Source organism: Nymphaea colorata, chromosome 9 (genome assembly GCF_008831285.2).
Source record: "Nymphaea colorata isolate Beijing-Zhang1983 chromosome 9, ASM883128v2, whole genome shotgun sequence".
NCBI classification, from domain to species: Eukaryota; Viridiplantae; Streptophyta; class Magnoliopsida; order Nymphaeales; family Nymphaeaceae; genus Nymphaea; species Nymphaea colorata.
Window position 1 is genome coordinate 14,028,235 of NC_045146.1, and position 14,794 is coordinate 14,043,028.

General features: G+C 38.2%; 1 protein-coding gene across 9 annotated transcripts; it reads left to right on the plus strand.

The window, feature by feature from the left end:
* Positions 1-504: 504 nt before the first annotated feature.
* Positions 505-14,624, plus strand: LOC116260280 (RNA exonuclease 4-like). 9 transcript variants are annotated; one of them, XM_050079525.1, is made up of 10 exons: positions 4,712-5,488; positions 7,892-8,051; positions 9,349-9,427; positions 11,633-11,689; positions 11,898-12,049; positions 12,128-12,261; positions 12,441-12,601; positions 12,678-12,884; positions 13,387-13,467; positions 14,190-14,624. In XM_050079525.1, the coding sequence occupies exons 3-10, from the start codon at positions 9,408-9,410 to the stop codon at positions 14,455-14,457; spliced, it is 1,080 nt and encodes a 359-aa protein (XP_049935482.1). In that variant the 5' UTR covers positions 4,712-5,488; positions 7,892-8,051; positions 9,349-9,407; the 3' UTR covers positions 14,458-14,624. The 9 variants fall into 9 exon arrangements, with proteins under 9 accessions (XP_049935480.1, XP_049935479.1, XP_049935482.1 ...); XM_050079524.1 differs by having other exon boundaries at positions 4,723-4,854; XM_050079523.1 differs by lacking the exons at positions 7,892-8,051; positions 9,349-9,427 and adding an exon at positions 505-1,113 and having other exon boundaries at positions 3,161-4,854; positions 12,155-12,261.
* The last annotated feature ends 170 nt before the right edge of the window (positions 14,625-14,794 follow it).

A 14,794-nucleotide genomic window follows, 5' to 3' on the forward strand; every position in this document is an offset into this window, starting at 1 on the left:
TTAACAATCAAGTCCACTTAAGTTCATGGGGCAGTGACCTAGGTTTCCTGGGGCTGCTCTATATAACTGGATCCAGGTCCACCTAAATCCAACTATAAATTTAAAGTTTTAGAGCGGTTTTATATGAGTTACAAAATCAAATAGTAGATGCAAGATCAAAAGTCCATGCATCAAATTAAAGTAGTCAAGTCTGCGTCCTACTTTGTTTTATTTGTTTTTGACAATCAAATAGCAGATGCAAGATCAAGAGTCTATTCATCACATTAAACTGGCCAAGTTTGCCGGCAATTTTGATTCTTTTAGAATAGAAAGGCCTTGCAAATCAAGCACAAAAAAGTAAGTTCTAGGTTCTTTTTTTTTTAATTATTATTTACACAATCAAATAGTGGATCCACCTAGCATATGTTGCTTCAAAATGACCCAATTTTCTGCTGGGCAATCCTTGCAGGAGCAGGAAGTTTGCTGATGCTTGTAAACTCATAGAACTTTAACAAGATACGCCATTTTGTACAAGAAAGAAAGATGTAAAATAAGGTAGCAATCATGTTTTCCTCTAATACAAGGCTTCTCCTTGTTGCCGACTCTCCCCAAAAGTTTATCAGCATGATGTTTATGTAGAACGCGCGTCTTTTCATCAAATCGTGAAGAAGAAAGAGCCGTCTTGTTCTTAATTAGTTTCGTCATATCATAACTTTCTTAAACAACTTCCTCAATTGGCCAGAGATGATCCGAGAAAATTGCCCACTGTGTCGAGGTTCCCTGTGGTTTCTGGCTTCTTTGTTGTCTACTATCGAACCACTCTATAAGCATTTTCTATGACATGTATGTGCAGATTCATGTTATTCTCAACTCTAGTTTTGATCGTCACCCAAATAGGCCGCCGCATATTTGGTGCCGCTCCGTAACATTGCCAATGACATTGATTTCAACAATGTTTACTCCAATACTAGCTACGGCAAACAAGCGCATGTTTCGTCCATTTGTGAGCGTGTTTCCGTCGTCAAATAATTCGTATGCGCTCACAACAACTTGTTGCCGCCATTTTCCCGCTTCCCCGTCCTCCTTCCTTTCTAATGGAGAGAGATGGAATCTGCAAGAGATGCAAGAGAACAGGTAGTTCGATGCCCTTTCTCTCGTTTCAGTTCCTACTCTCTCTTTGTTTTGTTTTTTTTTTCCCGCTTTCATCTTTGTCGTCGAAATAGAATCCCTAAATGCTTAGGAATTTTAGACGCGATCCAAACCCTAATCTCAATTTCACAAACTCAAGCAAAGCCGAGGAAATCGTTCAGAAGAAACAGTGGAGACATAGAAAGCAGTCTCGATCGCATGAATCTGGTACCCTCGCCTGGATTGGTCGACTGCGTTCTTCAGTCAGATGATCGAGGACGGCCGTGCTTATAGATTCCTCAGTTGGGCGAAAAGCCAACCACGTTTTTGCGCTAATTCTGTGGTTTGTAATCAGAGTATTAAACTGGTCGGGATGATTGGGGACTTTGAATCAATGACCGGCGTTGGGATATTGTCTAGACGAGCAACCATTTTGTTTCTTGGTGAGGAACCCCTTGGCTAGGACTTCGGTTGCTCGGGTTGTGGAGATCGTGAATGCGGCCAGTGGTGTTTGCCGTAGGTCGAGTATCCATAGCTTGATCAGCAGTCTCGAAAGAGCTAGTTTGGTCGATTTGGCTATTTCGTCATGGAAGAGACCGGGAAAAGGACCTAAAGGACCTCATACTACAATCTGTTGATCGGCGCAAAGTGTAGAAACGGAGTTTCCGAAGATGCGAGGTGTGATGAGATGAGAAGAATGGGGTGTGATGCAAACGTCAAATCGTATAATTTTCTGCTGGGCAGTCTCTGCAAGTATCGGAAGATTGCCGAATCTTGCGAACTTATTGAGATGATGGAACATGCAGGGTATCGACCAGATGAGATGACATACGAAATAATTGCTTATCATGCTTGTAGAATTGAGAGGATGGATTTTGCGACTGAGTTCCTGGACAGAATGCCGCTTTGAAGCGCTCAGGCCTCGGTTCACTACTCATACTGCATTTGTGAAAGGATACTTCTACTGTGGTCAGGTTCACGGTGCTCATAGGTTCGTGGCTGAGACGTGTAACAAAGCTATATCTTCGGCGAATATGAACTACAGTTTGCTTGCTAGTCTGTTTCAGAAACCAGGAAAATCTGTTGCTTGATACTCGATGCTGCTTGAGAGGATGGAGAAAGGACTGAAACCAAACTTCCCCGTACTTGTAAAATTGGTGAAGGACCTGCATCGCGCTGGCAGGGGCAATGTGGCGGAGGATTTAGAGATGAATTTTTCTGAATTTGCAGGGACTGAAAGTGGAACATACGTTGGGTGAATTTAAGCTTCAGCGAGTGAAGAAGTTCGATGAACTTAAGCACCATCTTGCCGATAGGAGATCTTCTTCCTGTTGCAAATGATATTTTTTTCTGGAGGAAGCGATAAAGATGAAATTTCCAAGTCTTGTTTATCAAATGCGATGACAGGAACAAGGTGGCGAGGTGGTCGGAGAATCGCTGTATACGTCTTGTTTTCATATTGTGGTGCCATTTCAGCATACTGAACAACCCGAGGTGGGACGAAGTTCTTCGGAGAAGATGGGTTCTTCTACTTGAAATGTTTTTCTTTTCTACTGGTCTTGTTTGTCATATATCTGACTTCTACAGCTAGCACCCTTTTTATTGCTGAAGTTTGTCATGGGCAAGGATAACCAAATGAGCCATTTGAGGATCTGTGATGGATCATCCTCTCCTTGGATTCATGTGAATAAGGGGTATTAAATAACTTTATGAATTGGGTCTTATTCTTCCTGGATGAAGATGTGTAGGTTGAATATGCCTTTCTTTTCGGCTGGCTTTGTGTCATGTATCTAAAATTTCTCTACCCGACACCCTTTGTATATCTTAACATTTGCCATCGACAATGTGTGCTTCGTCTTTTCATATCAATCAGTATGTACAGTGGATGTACACAACGAGAAGTTCTTAATAGACTTCCCTTAATAGGTGATTTTCTAGAGCAGATACCAAAAACATCTGTAAATTTGTCTCCCTTGGCCTGAATGGGTATTTCAATTAAATAGCAGTTGGAAAAATTGCCTTCATTAAATTATTACTGTACTCTCATTTGCAGATGTGGTATTATTACAAGGAAGTCCTTTGATGGCAGAATGGTTACCTGTCATTAGCAGGTGAAAACTGCTTCTACCTGTAAAGATTGGCTTTGCAAATTGCATGGTTAAGCCTGCTGAGTCACATAAGATAAGAAGCATGTTACCGATCAACCATTACGGCTATTTTGCAGAACAACGGGAGGGTATGATGTTGATAAGAGGAATTGCACAAACCTCTAGTTGGCTTAACAGAGAATACATGCAAAAATGTGCAAGCATATGAAAGAAGAAGCCTCATTTACTTTCAAAAGCTTGAAAGGCTGAATGCCAAAATACAATGCTTAAGAGTGATTCAATTGTTTCCAGGCTGCATCCATTGTTTCTCTGATACAAAGCATTAGAGCCATTAAGCTCTTGCGCTACGAAAGAGTGGATACCACCAGCTTCGTGGTCAATGGTGTTTTGGTGAAAAATCCAAGCACGTCCTCATGGGCTTCAGCAATCTCATCCTGTGCTGTCTCTGACTGTCCAGCCATGCGAGTACCATGAAATAACTTCACAAAATTGTTCACCTGTACATCAAGACACTCCTATTTTCCCTTACTTTCATTGGTACTTTGTTGCTTATCATCTTCGTATTACAAGTTGCAGGATGCAACTTTCCATATGACCTTTTTAGAGGGAAGTCCCTAAATACCTCTTTTTTGTGAAACCGATAGATGTATTGACTAATTCCATGACATGTTGAAGGCACAAGTGAAGGGCGTTAGGATCGGTCTAATTGATCCATATGTTTCCCTGTATGGTGTCTAACACAAGATAAGCAAATCAACGGAGAGATCTCATGAAACCCGAGTTATCAGTACAAATGAAACTACTTGCTTATGAAAAAAAAAATAGCGAGCATCTAACCTCTGATATTCACTTCAGTTAGAGGACGGCGGGTCAATCTCTACTGTGCAAATTGTTATTGGACATTTAACATCTGTTCAAGCTTTGCATCATTCACAAAAAATTACTTCTTAAAGCCTTAAAATTGAAGAAGAGGATGATTATGTTTCAAGTCATGTAAAACAAATTTAGGATAACTTCACAAAAGCAGATGATTTACACCTTTGCTTATCCATGGGAGGCACCTTATCCTTTCTTACAGGTAAATTAGGCAGCTGGACACAGCTACTATGAGTGTGTAGATTCCCGTAAATCCCCATCTATTTCCTCCAGTTTCTTTTTCTCGCGCCGGTGCGACCATGCAAGTGACAAAATGTTGAACTCTCTAGTCAAGCTCCATGTGATCGGAGGCCCAATCTTGTCAAGTAATTTTTAAATTAAAATATATGTATTCCTTACGTGGTGAGAAACAATAGGCATGACTTGTTCTAGGCTTGCACTGTTCTTACTTACGATGAAATCCTGACTCCAAAATTGAAGGGATTGAAAAGGAAACTAAAGAAAAGATTGAGCATTATGAAGGGGATTGAGCATTCCGCTTTCCTTTTTCATTCCCATTCCCTCCAACCAAACAGGCGTGAAATAGGAGGGAAAGGAAGGCAGTTAACTGGTGGGAAAGTTAAATGGGTGTTGAAGTGGCGGTCATCCGGTTGCAGAAGGAACCGATGACATCGCCGGAACTTGCCGCTCCGTCCGACGACTCCATTCCCGTCTCTGACGCTGGAGACTCGTCTCAGTCCTTCCTTCAACAACTCTCCCCACGGTCTCTTTTGTTTTTATTTTTATTTTTTTTATTTTTTTCAACTGTCCTGTATTAATTGTTTCTTTGATGTGAATGTTGGGAGACATAAGCTTGGAATTTCCAGGAAATTCGGATTGTTAAGCGACTGGACTTCTATAGGAAACCTCATGTCTTGGTGCTTTGGCGCCAGGAATCTTTGGTTGCTTCTGAGTCCGTTCTTTGCTAGTTCGCTCAAATGCCAATCCATTGGAATCCAGGAGCAAACAAACCCATTGCTTCTTTGTTGATGTGGAGTTTATTTTGAAGTTGGAATTCCACGATATCGGAAAGTCAGATATCCCGACGAGGGTTGTGGAGTTCTGGTTGCTGGAATTGGAATTCCAGGCCATTCTGGCGTTCGATAGACCTTTTTACTTTGAAAGTGCTGAAGTTCGTTTCCCTCTCGAACGAGATTGAACTATGCCCTTCAACGTCCGAGAATGAAATGAATATCTATCCACCTTCCTATAATGCATTTTGCTTGTAGCTTTCTTCATATATTTTTGTTATAAAATCCTAACAACTCTGATTAGGGTAAGGGATTGGATGGAGGCTTTAGCCGGGTGGTGGGAAACCCCGGTCACCGGAAACTACCCTGGATCATTAACTAGTCTTTGTAAGATTAAGTGATGATTATTTAGTTAATTTGAATCATGTAATTACTGCTGAAGAATAATGAATTACAAGTTACGTGATGATTTATATGATTGTTGACTGTTGAATCTGGAACATGTTATTATTAGACATTATTTAGTTATCAATTCCTCTTGGCACATTGGAGTTTGTATATTTCCATTCTCATCATTTTCATCTGGCCCTTTTTCCCCGTCAAACCAGTCACCTAGACATGTACGCGCCTTGTGTTATAAATCATGAAGAATCCTCCTACGTGGACCACGATGAGATAAATCATGAAGAACCCTCTTGTTACGTGGACCACGATGAGAAAACTATCATATATGATTAAATCTTCGTTGTGTGTAATTGATGCCCCTTCCTCTTCCTTTTGGGCTAGGATTGCTGTATGCATAGGCAAAAAGAGGAAGACAAAGATCTTCTTTCTCAAGTGAAGAGAGCATTTCATGTTTCTCGTGAATTTTGCCATGGAAAAAGAAAAGGACAAAGTAGTTCAAAGCATATTTTTCTTCTTGACCTTCAGACCTTGTCTTAGTGCCTCCATTCTGAGCGGGAGATCTTCAGTTTCTGACATAGCTGGAAATATTCTGGTTATGACTTCCCCACATAGGAGTTCCTGTCAAGTCGCTGCGTAGAGCTTTTATCACTATGGAAGGGCGAGGGTTGTTGCCATATCTTGTTTGTCAAGCTTGGGGCATTTAAAAGTTATGACGTTAAAAGCATAAGCTGGAAAATAGTAACAGGATCCTTCATGGTTTCCTTTTACGTTTCTTCCATTTCTTTGACTACCATGTTATTCTTGTTAAGGTCTTCAAAGTGTCATGTGACCCTGTCCCCCACTGAAGCCTGACTTTTGTCAAGAAATACTAAAATTTGAAAACTAAAACAAACATAAGAGAAGAAAAACCATTGCAGCATGATAACAGAAAAAACTGTCACATAATATGTTTCATGGTACGTTTTTTTAAAAATATAAAAAACAAAGGGCTTATAAAACTTGAAAGAAATGAAAACAAAGGAATTATATACTTATTACTTAGCAAGTTTAAGAGATGCCTTCTTTGAAAATCTTGGGATAGTATTGCAGTGTTTTCATCATTATCGACTATGCTTTGCCTTGGCCACACTGGAGTTCCTGTCAAGCCGCTGCTTAGAGCTTTTATCACTATGGAAGGGCAAGGGTTGTTACCATATCTTGTTTTTCAAACTTGGTTCACTTAAAAGTTCATGACTCTTAAAGCATAAGCTGGAAAATAGTAACAGGACCCTTTATGGTTTCCTTTTATGTTTCATCCATCTCATAACTACCATGTTATTCCTGTTAAGGTCTTCAAAGTGTCATGTGACCCTGCTCCCCACTGAAGCATGACTTTTGTTAAGAAATACTAAAATTTGAAAACTCAAACCAAGATTACGGAAGAAAACCCATTGCATAATAACAGAAAAAACTGTCACATAATATGTTTTGTGGTACATTTTTTTTAAGATATAAAAAGCAAAGGGTTTATAAACTTGAAAGAACAAATGAATTATATACTTTGCAAGTTTAAGAGATGCCTTTTGAAAATCTCGGGATAGTATTGCAGTATTTTCATACATTGTCGCCTATGCTCTGTCTTGGCCACACTGGGGTTCCTGTCAAGTGCGGGGGCTGTTACCATATCTTGTTTTTCAAACTTGGTGCATTTAAAAGTCTACGACATTTAAAAACATAAGCTGGAAAATAGTAACAGGACCCTTCATGGCTTCCTTTTATGTTTCTTTCATCTCATAACTGCCATGTTATTCTTGTTAGGGTCCTCAAAGTGTCATGTGAACCTGCCCCCCACTGAAGCATGACTTTTGGCAAGAAATACTAAGATTTGAAAACTCAAACAAAGATAAAAAAAAACTAATATGTAATAACAGAAAAAAACTTTTTTAATGTAATAGCAGAAAAAACTATCACATAATATGTTTTATTGTACCTTTTTTGTAAAATATAAAAATGGATTTATAAAACCTGAAAGAAATGAAAACAAAGGAATTATATATTTTGCAAGTTTAACAGATGTCTTCTTTGAAAAACTCGGCATAGTATTGCACTATTTTCATACATTGTCCACTATGCTGGGTCTTGGCCAAAGTGGTGTACAAAGAGGTAATAGTGTTTTTTTTTCCATTCAAAATGACAAACTTTGGAATAGCAAAAAAAAAAAAAAAAAAAAAAAAAAAAAAAAAAAAAAAAAAAAAACGTTTTTCTTACCATACGAATATTTCAGTGCAAAAAAAATACAAAACATAAAACTTTAACAATAGGAAAGAATCACATTACTCATGTTTGTCATTTTTCCTCTTTTAGTTATTATGATTGTGAAGGAAAGTTTTGCTCATTACATGCCAGCTGGAAGTGCTTATCGGAATCAGGTGCTATATGAATAAAGGAGTCACCATGGAGCCAGCAGAAGTGGTTGCAAGCAGAGAGAGATTGCTTTTGTCCTGAATATATCAGCCTACTGTAGAGAGAGTTTGCTTTCACAGTCTGGTCCAAATACATTTCTCAGGTATAGCTTCAATAATTCTTGACATACTTTGTTTTCTTTTTTTCATTTTCTATAAATCTGTTATGTATCAGTATGGTTTTTATCAATCTGTTGTATTTTTTGGTTATTCACCATCTTCATTTTTTGGTTTAGTTTGATGGATTTGTTGGTTATTAATGATTTTTTATTTTTACTGTTATTTTCTATGCTTTTATGGCTATCCATAATTTGTAGGTTCCAAGTATCAGCGCCAAAAGGTTTTCTTGTTTGGGTATAACTATAATTAATTGAAGTGGTTCCTTTCTGTCTTCCACTTTTTTGGTACTGTTTAACACTTTCCCTTTTCTTCACCATGACTGATATCTTGACAGTTTTATGAGTTCTTCTGGTTCTTCAATCTGGAATTTCCATCTATTCATCATCACATCTTATTCCCTGCTGCTGTTAAGTTTTCATGCACAATAAATATAACAGTGTCATGCAAGCAATTAGTTTATTTTCTTTCTTATGTATTTTAGAGTTTAGACTGTCTTCTTTGTTGATAAAAAAAATGCTTGCCTAATCTTTGTTGGTTGTTATTTTTCTCTGGTTCATACACTTTAGTCTTCTCTAGAATCGTTGTTGTTGATGTAAAATTAGTCTTGGTTGGGTCCCTGTGTCTCTGTTTCTCAGGTCAATCTTTTAAGTGATGACCAATCTTTTAATATGTATAACATCTGAAGTATTCTTCTAGTTTGAAACTTTGAATTTATGGGGTCATCTCTCTCCACTCCCTTGAGCCATATTGTTTGAATCTGTGAATAGGATCACTGATATCTTGCCTACTCTTTTTGGTCTCTTAAATGTAGTAAAATTTTCAACCCACTGGCCATTTTCTGGATTCTTTTGATCCCTGTTAGAACCCCAGTACACTCCATAACGTAACAAAAAGAAAGGCAACCTTGGCAACTTAGCAATTATGAGCTTGACATGGAAAACTGTGCAAAATTGGAAACCAAGAATCAGAAAAATTGCCTCCTGATGATCAATCTGTCTCTCTTTCCAATATTTATATTGGATTCTAGATGAAGTGGTCTTCTCCAGAAAATGTTCACTTTGTTAAGCCAGGGAACTTCGTATCTTTTAAGACTTACGAGTTTGAGAGTACATACTTTACGAGTTTGAAAGTACATACTAAAGTTCACGTATTTTAAGTTTGGAGGTCTTCAATAGGTTGATTATAGTTTTTCCAGTTTCTACAGCCCATTTAATTGTTGGAAAAAGCTCTCTCCTTGGGCATTCCCTCCTTTTGAAAGTCAAAATTTTGTTCCTTTTCTAGGACAAAATGAATTCTTTGGCAAAAGTTCTGCACAAATTGGATATGAACCTCTTTGTTTGATGAAGTCAAAGTGCATGAGGTAAAATTTGGTAAGATACCAACTTTTTTTTTGCCAGTAATCATACAGCTCCTGGGGGTTTTATCTATTGTTTAGAAGAATGGGATTACTCCATCAGTAAGTTATTATGTTGCACCTGGATTCACTATCTGTCATGCTACTTGATCAGGTCTTCACCCTAGGCAGTGACATTCTGATCACATAATGCATGGTTAAGGGTTAGCAGTCTATTTGTAACGTCTGTTTAGTGGGATGATCATCATCTACGCTGTTCAGTGAAAGGTTGTCAGGTTTAGTCTTCCATTTCCAATGGCAGACTGTATAACTCAAGGTCCTTCATTGTTTAAATGTGGAAGTCATGGTTTTCCTTAATCCATGTTTATTGAAAACTTGCAATAATTGGATTGAATTTGTCTTCTTATTTCTCAGTCCACTTCATAACTATTGCTTGCCTGGACGTTTTGTGCTACATCAAATACAATTGAGGAACAGGGAGTCTTCTACTAAAACTGCTAAATTCTGCGGTTCTTGAATTTAGCAGTCCAGAGACACAAATATCTCTGTGATATTTTACTAAAATTCTCTGTCTTGACATGTATGAGTGCATGGTTAAAACTAATGCATGATCAGATGACATGAAAGTGATCTAACCTGGAAAAGTTAAACAAATGGAAACTCTCTTCTCACAATGGAAATTTGAAAAATATTAAGATTTTGATAGAGCTGCTATATTGCTTTAGGAATACTTGATTTGTCATTTTCTGTTGCATCATTGTCATTTTTTTATGTTATTTTTCCCCTTTTACTATGTATATTTTTTATCGCGTGAAATATTACAGCACGTTGTCATTTTGTTACTTCTGTAGCTTGTCTATTAGAGATGACCATTTCTTAAGTTTCTAACCAGTTCTACCCTCTCGAACATATGTATCAAAGTAATATGACAGGAAGAAGGAAGTAAGACGAGTAGTTGTCCAAGCCAGTAACCTGTAATGAAAGCCTCTCTTAAAAGTTATTCTTGATATGAAGGAACAAATTCCTATTATAGGGCTAGCATATTCATTTTTTGAACACTTTCTGTAATTTAAAGGTGGGAAGTTCACGAGGGATGGGGTACCTTGCTGGATAAAGACTTTTTCTGCTCTTAGCTATTTAAACATGTGTTTTTAAGTACATTATCAAAATCTAGGGAACTATGGTCAATGATGTGGCATGTTTTTAAAGATTGACGAAAGCAAAAGTTCCAAGAAGAGGCAACATGTCTGGGAAAGAACTGGAAGCAACCTCCCCAGCTTGTGTTGCTGTGTCTCCAATTTTCTGGGTAAGTGAAAACACGTCCAACCTATTGATTTGCATACTTTGGCAGACCAAAGGGGTATCTGTATAGTTAGAAGTTAGTCATGTGTTAGGTGCATTAAGAGTCTAAGAGTAGATTCATTTTCTCTTTTAAAAATGCTGTTCAACCTTCAGAACTGACGCTCCTGACATATCAGGCACTTAAACATAAGTTCCATGCCTTATATATAGGCTAATTGTACTACATTTTGGGGTCATTGTCTGAGAAATCTATTACACACTTTTGGGACTTTCTTTTCATTGTTTTGTGTTACGCAAATTTGTTTACTTAGTGATAGTATTGATAGTTCTTCTCAATTGCTCCTCTGCTGCATCGTTTGGGAGAGAGACTGGTTTCAAATTTTGACATGCTTATTTTGATTACATGCTTATTTTGATTGCTCTTGTTGTTTCATCCTTGCCACTGTAACCAAAGGAGACAACAGACTAGCATACTGACTCATTGTGTTGCTCCTGCAGCCGACCAGTCTGTTTATCTTCACATACATAAATTCAGGTTGGGAGAGAGAGAGAGAGAGAGAGAGAGAGAGAGTCTTCTTAGCCCGATGAACCCTGTAACTAAGATGGCTATGGTGTCATGTTATATTAATAACCACATGGATTGGTGATTGGCAATCTTCTTTACTAATAGCAAATTGTCTATATGAGCTTACAACAGTGAGCAAAAAGGATGTCTGAAGGTTTCTCATTTATGTGTAAATTAAACATGGTTTAAATTTTAATACCTGAAGAACTTTCTCTTATGCACATGTATATGTGTACATGAAGCTAGGGTATCAATCTTCAAGTCCTGCATAAGCTTTAGAACAGTAGCCATAATAGTATTTCTTAATATGGGTTCTATGCATCAACTTACTGTGTCCTTTGTAGGATGGCAGCATCTCACCAGCACTTGGGATTACAATTGTCAGTTGAAACAAACAAAAGGTATGGTCGGATCTATTGAGTCTTCCTTTTGTATCTGGTTTGGTTCGTTGCACGTTGTTTGTTTGTTTATTTTTTTTGTTTTTTAATTTAACATCAGTGTGCCTGCTCCTCCAACCAGTTTAGTCTTTACATGATTCTAAATTTGCAATGTTCAAAACTTAATTGTTGTGGTTTTAGACGTGTGACTTAGCTGATTTTTCAATATTAGGCACAAGTGCCCAGCATGTTACAAACAATACAAGAAAAAGGCACATTTAGTTGAACATATGAGGGAATCATTTCACTCTGCTCATGAACCTGTTTGTGATATCTGCAAGAAGCACTTCAAATACTTCGAGTCATTGAGAGAGCATCTGACAGGTAGGAATTGATGTAGAGATGCGTTAGATTTGTCATTTTACTTTCTTTTGTTTCCTAGAATAAATTCTTCTGTTTCAGGCCCAATATCAAATACCGAGTGTGCAGAGATATTTGCTGATCAAGGATGCACATATTGTCTGCGCATCATTGGTACACCTGGTGCAATAAATGGACATCGGGAGAGATGCATGAACCCACCTGAAATTTTGCAGGTGAGTTTATTCCAATCCTATTTTTATTGGCCAACTTAACCATAAAATTGTGTGTGAGAAAACAGAGAATCAGGTTGGAGGATCTGATAGCTCCAACGACCACACTGTTTTCTCCTATTTTTCAGTTCTTAGTAGTAGGGAGATGAGTAAGTTCTCTCTTGTAACATCTTTTGCTCTAGAACCACCAAGGTCGTCCAGTGGCTGCCCTAGACTGTGAGATGGTTGGAGGGGGAAGTGATGGAACACTCGATCTTTGTGCAAGGGTGTGTCTTGTTGGTGAAGACGAAAGAGTGCTTTTTCAGTCCTTTGTCCTTCCTTTGATTGCTGTCTCCGATTATAGGTACTGCATGTCTTTGGTTAGGTTATCTAAATGATTGGTTTTCTATCAACTGATTGATAAACCTTGTTTCTTTCAGAAGCGAAATTACTGGAATAACAGAAGCTGATTTTAGAAATGCACTGCCACTCTGTCAAGTAAGAGTTATCATTCAAAACATCTTATATAATGGAGAGTCAATAGGTAGGATCCGCCTAGATGGTGGCAGAGCAAGGGTTCTTGTTGGTCATGGATTGAAGCATGCCCTTGATTGTCTTGACATGGACTATCCTGTTCATTTGATCAGGTAAAAGACATTGTTGATGTCTACTCTTTTGCTTTTAAATGTTCACAACTGTAAATTTTAGATTAGTGTAATAACCTTGGGGTTGTTGGAGGAGAGTATAGTTGCATGGTTTTATTGTCCCCTCTTGAAGATTGATTTTCATAAAACTAGGTTGATTCTTGGGTGATGATTTAGCATACCCAACACTATTTTCGTATTTCAAAATGGTACCCATTCAGGTCATTTTTTATCAACTGCACTTGCATTGATTCACAAACATTCATGTGTGTGTCTGGAGAGGAAGGACGGGGAGCTTAAGAGGTGGTTTTGAATCTATGTTGGGAGTGCACAACTATCTTCAAGACTTCAACTGCCAAATTTATGAATATTTTTATGTTTATTGCATTTTCTGAAGCAGGTTTAAGTTAGATTGCATAATATGGGCCTCTGGTTTTGTATGTGATCACCACTACTGCACAGCACTATTCACTAAATATAGCTTGACATTCTCCTTGTACTACAGAGACACTGCAGAATACCTTCCATTGATGAGAACTAACCATATGAGTTTCTCGCTCAAGTACCTTACGCAAGCTTTCTTGGGGTAAGTTGTCTTTTGACTTTAAATAATTAAGATAGGGATCAGATTTTATGACATTGTACTGGAAATTTTCTTTTCTCTGCATTTTAAGAAACAAACTGCCCTGTGTATCAAGTTTCCTGTTGAAAGCTAGGATGTTTTGACTTTTTCTTTCATTTAACCTAGTTCGGGACTTTCACCATGTCAAGAGTTGTGTTATTAGAGTTGAGAAAAGTGAGACGATGCCAAGTAAATCAGATGGTCTGCTTTCAGAAGCTGCTGATAAATAAGGTCTAATTTGCACGAATTGATCACTGGGGAAAGTGGGCTGCATCACCAAACTTTCTCCGGTCCTGATTTCACATGTATTTGTTGACTCTCTCTCAACTTTGTCATTTTATGGAAATTGAGACTCGTACCACCTAGTCTGATTTGGACAAATGACCTTGACCAATTTGTTCTCCCTGAAACTTATTTTGTATCTAAGCTTTTAGTGGCTTTGCCAATTCGGGGCAGACGTTGGCTCAGTCTAAGCCTGCCTATTTGTAATCTTATCTTTCCCTGAAGCTGCAGATTGTCCAGAGTAACAATGTCTATACTCAGTCCAAGTGCCTTTCTTCAAATGCAAGCATCTAGGGACCTTTTGTCTTCATATTGTGTTCTAAATTGTTGATCAGATTCCTTGCTGACAGTGGCTACTTTTATCCTGCTCCCGAGCTTCTGATGCTTCTGTTGCATCTTTGCAGATATAGCATACAAGAGGGTGTTCATCAGCCATATGTAGATGCAGTTGCTTCGTTAAGACTCTACAGAAAGCTACGATCTCTAGCCCATCAGCCTGAGTATCCTATAGGCCGTATTGGAGACCACCGAGCTGATATGTTTGACGGAAGGTCATCTAAGGAGTTGGAGAATTTGAACCCGGAAGAACTGATAAATTTTTCCAGATCAAATTACTGGTGCTGGTGTTTGGATCGCAGCGCGGTTAGGAATCTGGAGCGCAGTGATCTTTAGTGTTGTGGATCTATATACGGAATCATTATACTGAACCTTTCAATATTTCTTACATAGCGAACAAGTTAGTATCTTGCCGCGCAGGTTTGACTAGATATTCTTATGAATTCTTTTGACTAGATATTCTTCTGAATTCTGGCTCTCTATCATGGTTTTTATCTCTTAAATATTCTTTTAACAACATTTAAATAGTTTATCCCCCATGAACCTAGGCAGGTGGGCTTGCTTAAAGCCTTCAAGTTGGAAGCGTATAGTTCAATACCTCTCTCTACTTTGCTCGAATACGGAACCAATATGAAAACTGAAATGACGGGGACAGAAACGGCATGAAGGATGA